This window comes from Delphinus delphis, chromosome 1 (genome assembly GCF_949987515.2).
Source record: "Delphinus delphis chromosome 1, mDelDel1.2, whole genome shotgun sequence".
Taxonomy (NCBI): domain Eukaryota; kingdom Metazoa; phylum Chordata; class Mammalia; order Artiodactyla; family Delphinidae; genus Delphinus; species Delphinus delphis.
The window spans coordinates 136,040,047-136,045,717 of record NC_082683.1 but is presented as its reverse complement, the minus strand read 5'-3'; the positions used below and the strand labels follow the sequence as shown (position 1 = coordinate 136,045,717).

General features: G+C 49.7%; 1 protein-coding gene across 1 annotated transcript; it reads right to left on the bottom strand.

Moving 5' to 3' along the window:
• Positions 1-3,300: 3,300 nt before the first annotated feature.
• Positions 3,301-5,466, bottom strand: IER5 (immediate early response 5). Its single transcript, XM_060035054.1, has one exon. The coding sequence runs from the start codon at positions 5,261-5,263 to the stop codon at positions 4,283-4,285; it is 981 nt and encodes a 326-aa protein (XP_059891037.1). The 5' UTR covers positions 5,264-5,466; the 3' UTR covers positions 3,301-4,282.
• Between the last annotated feature and the right edge of the window lie 205 nt (positions 5,467-5,671).

Below are 5,671 nucleotides of genomic sequence, written 5' to 3'. Positions count from 1 at the left end.
TGTTCTTACATATTCTCTTCTCTAGTGTACCCTCAAGGATTGTTACTGAAAAACTCCTAGGGCCATGAGTTAAGATCACAATGATTCCTAGCATCAACTCTGCTTCTACTCTATTTTTCCTCCCAAGGCTTTCCACTGGGTAGAATTTTAAATTTGAACAATGGTTCAAAGGCTGAGAGACAAACTGCTCATTACTGGAAAGAGTGCCAGGAATCCTGGGAAGCAGACCTCACTCCCCACCAGAGTTCTGTACCTAATCGGAAAGGCTTCTTTCATAGTCACGGGAGGGTTAGATTAGTGTTTCTTTTCATTCTCGTCTTCTTTCAGGAACTGCTGGGATAAAAGCAAGCCTAGGAGAATAAAAAAATTCACAAATAGGACAAGAATAAAATATTTAGGGCAAGAGATCAGAAGTTCTTTGGTTATTCAGTGAACTGAACTAACTCTACTTTAAAAAAGTATAAGGAAGTAAACGTCCATCAGACTGCATGTCACAGTGGGTATTAGCCTTTCGACCCCATCTCACAGGCTCTAAGCTGAGTTGTTATGCCTAGCAAGTTGAAGTGATAAAATAGAGTTTTGTCATCATGAAGTCTGTTCCCGATATTTACTCTATCTTTATTCTGAGATGCATTCTACCAAAGTTGTTAGATGGCCCATTCCCTTCCACTTCTCATCCCCAAATCTAATCAGCAGTGAATGGTAGGAACGCAAGAGTTATTATTACTCCGTTAGGTGCCTTAAAGCAAAGCCAGTCACTCCGAAGGGGCAGTTCAAGCTTTCCAGCTTTCTATCATTAGTACCTTTCCCCCAATACAATCAGTGGTTTCTGAGAAGGAAGACAGGCTTAAAGAGACACAGTTGAGAAGTATTGTACTAAAACTTGTCACCTTTATTCACTATTGATGTGATCTTCCTGTAGTACTTGTCAAAAAGCACTTTAAACATCTGGAAGAAAATTTTTTCCTGGACCAGACCTAAGGTTAAATTGATCAAAAAACTCCCGCCCAGAGTTGTCAAGAAGTGGTTAGGTACTAAAACTATGGTTCGTTTCTAGTCAACACTGAATCTGATAACCCCATCCTGGCACCAGGAAGGCTCTTTTCCAGGACCTATCAATTAACAGGCTTAAGAAACATTCTATGCTCAAGTAATTCAGGCTAAAAATAACTCTGTGGGCTATTTTTTTCTCTACTCATCCACAGAAAGCATTTGTGTGTCAACAAGATCTTTGTTCCTTGAGAGTTTTCACTCCAGCTTACTCCTCCCTGAAAATAGTTGTTTGAGACAATCAGGAAAAGTCACAGGGTTGGTGTGAGGCATAGAGAACAGCAAAACTATTCTAAGCTTTGTGCACTGCCAAGTGTCCAGAGGAAAACAAGAATAAAAGAACCCAGAATTCACAGATAGGATTAATTTAAAAACAGACTCTCCTCTCCCCTCCTTTCTTACAAATATACCCAGTTCTTTGACCATAATAGATCTGAGTTATACATAGAACGTCTACGTTAACAACAACTGCATGCTTACTATACTATGTATCAGGTACTTTTCTAAAAACGTTAGGGGCATTGACATTAATTTTCACAACTCTATGAGGTAGGCACAATTATCTCAACTTCATATCCGAAAAAACTGAGGCACAGAGAGATGAAGTAAGTTGTCCAGGGTCCCTCAGCTAATAAGGGGCAGAGCCAAGATACGAACCCAGGAAGTCTGGCTCCAGGTCCCAGCTCTAACCATGACACATACTGCTTCTACAATCAAACAGATTAATGATCTTTACTGATTTCCTACAAAGCTGTATTTCCCTAACTATCAGATATGTCCATTTACCTTCTCTAAATTAAGCAGACACATGGTCCCATGGTTCATCTTAATGTGAAAACAAGGATCAATGGCGATTTTCATCTCAACCAAAACACATCAACTCAAACACACCGAATGTTACCCTCTTTCAAATATAAGAAGGCACTGAGACAGCTGTTCAAGCATAATCATTACTTTCTAGCAACAGGAAATGTTTGCAGAATTAAGGCCCTGGACATCTTCAGTTTATGCAGCCAGCACGCAACAGATCTCTTGTGGCTGTAACAGAACTTAACTAACCTCTGAAAGAAAAACAAACTAATTTTAACAAGACCCCGATTAGGGAATGTTTAATTCTACGAATATATTATTTATGGTGATGAAGCATAACACAGAAAGTTCCTTAGGCTTAATCAATCACTAATAAATTTGCAAAAATGTCAAAACACGGGCCTACTCGGCTATGACAGAAGTTCATACCGTCAGGACTTTAGGGAGGGCAAAGCACCATTCATATGCTCCTTCTGCCCAAAGGAAATTACCCTTTCTTAAAGCTTTGTCTAATGTTTCCTCAATTTCTCCCATCTCATAAACACCCAATTTATTCATAAGATGTTTTAGAACAATTCCGTCTTTTAAAGTCTTATTAACCGTATTTTAACACACCATTCTCTGATTTGTTTCTGAAATAGATAATTGAATACCTTTCAAAATACTCAACATTTTGCCTTACACAAAAAGCTCTTAAACACAGTAACTGTATTACAAAAAAAATCAATAGATGACTTCGCTGTCATCATCGAAGTGTTTGCTATGGCCCAAACACTGATGTCACCATTTGGGTGACAAAAGCAAATCAGGTTTTGCTAAATAAACTTGTCTAGCCCTCCTTGGCCTACTGTCCTTATCTAGCTTGACACAAGCTATTTCCTTTCACTGATGCATTTACTTCCTACAAATATAATTAAAAAAAATTTTTTTAAAGCACTGAAAATTCCATCCTGACATCCACTGGAATGCAGAGGTAGCCCTGATCAGCTGGGCATGTCAGTCTCATCAGCTTCCTTCATATGTCAGGTTTTTTTTCAGTAACAAAGTTGAAAGATGACCCATGTGACCTAACAGGAAACTAAAAATTTTAAGTGAAAAACACTTCCGTGGATGGGAAGGGCTTCAGAAGTTGGCACTTAAGTTATTTAATATTAGACACTGTAAGACTGGGCTGTAAAAACTCAAATTGCCTAGACTTTAGAAAAGGCAGTTGCAGTGGCAGGTTTCAAGAAACTGGCATACCACTGATATTAGTATCTAAGAGCACTCCTCTTGATGTGAAGGAGAAATTAAACGTGTCTCTCTCGATACTTAGTGAAGCCAGCAAACAATGTCCCCAGTCTGTGAACCACTGATATTAAGAACCACACCTTCACTTTTCCACGTGGACCATAGTTCCCCTCCTCCCACTTTCCTCCCTCCCAACCCAGACAGGTGATTACAGACAAGGAGGCGGTGAAGTTGCTTCAAAATATTTAATACGTGTTAGACACGTAGTTACATTTTTATACAAAAATCAAAACAACGAAGGAGAAAATACTGTACAAAAACCTTGTCAGCTCCCCCAACCTTTATACAACAAAGACTGGAGTCACTATCTACAAACCCATAAGGTCTTTCCACTTAGGGCTGCTGTCTGTAAACTTTGTTTCCTTAAACAGTTTTTAAAAGCACTGTGTAGTAGGTCTGATCTAGAGCTTTTAAAAAATAAATCTCTTCTCTATAAACTCCGTATTTCCAAGCCTGAACTCTGCCGTGAAGTTCATCAAGCATTTTCCCTGTGGGGAAGACAAGGGCCGCTAACGCTCCCCTTTCCCAGAGTGATCACAGGGTATAAACGTTTCTTCAGGGAGAGAGAAAGGTGGGGAGGGAGAGAAATACCACAAGCCCCTAGTCCAGACGAAATCCCTCTAGTCTGAGGAAATCCAGTGAGGAAACGCCGCTCCTGGCCCCGGTGCGGTTCTAGCTTCACATGAGGGGTCTGTGTAAAGTCCCTTCCTCCCCCGACAGCGAACGGGGAACTCCCCGGGCCCGGCCTCTCTCGCCGCTTCCTTCTCGGTGCTGCCGGCGGCGGAAAGTCCCTGTCTGCCCCCAACCTCCCAAGCCCAGGGGAAGGGGGGATGCACTCCAGAGAGACAAAATAGTCTTCATTCAACGAGACAAACTAACAGACACAAACACAAAAGTCCACGATCGTGCTCCTCCGACACGCCTCACACTGCCCAGTCTCAAGAGGAGACCCGAGAGGCTCCGCACAGCCGGCCGCCAAGCCCGAGGGCAGTCGGTGCCGCCCGGCGGCACCCGGTCTCCTCCTCGCGCTCGGCGCCGACGGCCTCTGGGGCGTCCTCGCAGCCGGAGGGGCCCAGCCCTCACGTCGGGACGCCCGCTGCTCAATCTCCTTCCCGCTCGGGGACCCGAGGGCTCAGAAGGCCACGATGGCAGTGCTCCAAGGGTTGATGTCTCTCAGCACCGGCTTATCGCAGCAGATCTGCCCGGGCTCGGCGGCTTCCGGACCGCTCTCCTCTCCCTCCGCTTCCTCCCGGCCGCCCCCGGGGCTTTTCCGTAAGAGTCCCGAGAAGCTGGAACCGAAGATGCTAATGAGGTTAGCCACGTTACCGGTCTCCATCTCCTCCTCCTCCTCCTGCGCGGCCGCCGCCGCCGCCCCGCCCGACTGCTCTTCTGAGTTCCGGCGGGGTTTCTTGAGCGGGGTCGAGCCGGGCGCCGGGCGGTCCGCGGGGCCGCCGCCCACGCCCTCCGCGCCGCGCTTCCTGGGGCAGACGGCGGGCGGCACGGGGGGCTCGGGCCCGGCGGGGCTAGGCGCGCGGCAGCCGTCTACGCGCGGAGATGCGCTCATCTTGTCCTCGTCCCCCGGGGGGCAGCCCCAGGGACCGCGCGCTGCCCCAGGCCCCTGGGGGAAGACGTCTGAGCCTCCGGCGGGAACCCCGGCTCCTCCGACCGCCGTCTCTCGCGGTCCCTCCACGCGGCGCCAGGCAGCTTCCGCCGCCTCCGCCTCTCCGCCCTGAAGAGTGTCCCCGGCGCCCGTCACCGGGGCTGCGGGCTCCGCGTCACCCGCCCGTGGCACTTCTAGGACGGCAGGAAGCGCCAGCTGGGGCTCGGGCTCCGGCCAGGCGGCACAGGCGGCCGGCGGAGGTGGCTCCCCCCAGCACGCGGGTGGCCCGGACACCGACTCCCCAGGCTGCTGCGGCAGCGCCGGGGCCCCCGGGTGACCGGCCAGGTAGAGTCCGGGGCACGGGTCGCTCAGGTAGACCTGGCGGGCGCTGCGGAGCACCAACGAGACCAGGAGGTTCTTGTGCAGCTTGATACCGCCGCGCTGGGCCCGCGAGTTGTAGATCTTGCCCAGGGAGATGCTGACGATGCGGTGAGCCTCCAGTTTGAACTCCATCCTGCCTCGCCTTCCCAGGGCTGGCGCGGAGGTGAGGGAGTGAGCCCCGACCCACCTTCCGAAGCTGAGACGGGAACGAAAGGCGTCAACGAGTCCGCCCCGGGAGTGGAACCTGGATCTCTGAAGACTCCGAATAGAAACGGCTCCGGCGACGCGCTCGCAGGCTTGCGCCCTCCCCACCTAAGCTTGGCAGCCAGGTTGGGGTCGGGTCGCTAACTGAGGGCAGTCCGGCCTCCGGGCGCCTTATAAAGGCCTCCCGACAGCCAATAGCGAAGGGCCGCCAACCGTTCCGGGGCCGATCGGCGCGCCCTCGTGCGCCTCGCGCGGCCAATCGGAGACCGAGGAGGGGCACCAGGGCCATTCGAACGTTGGTCCCGCGGAGCAGGCTCTTAAAGGGGGCGACGCGCG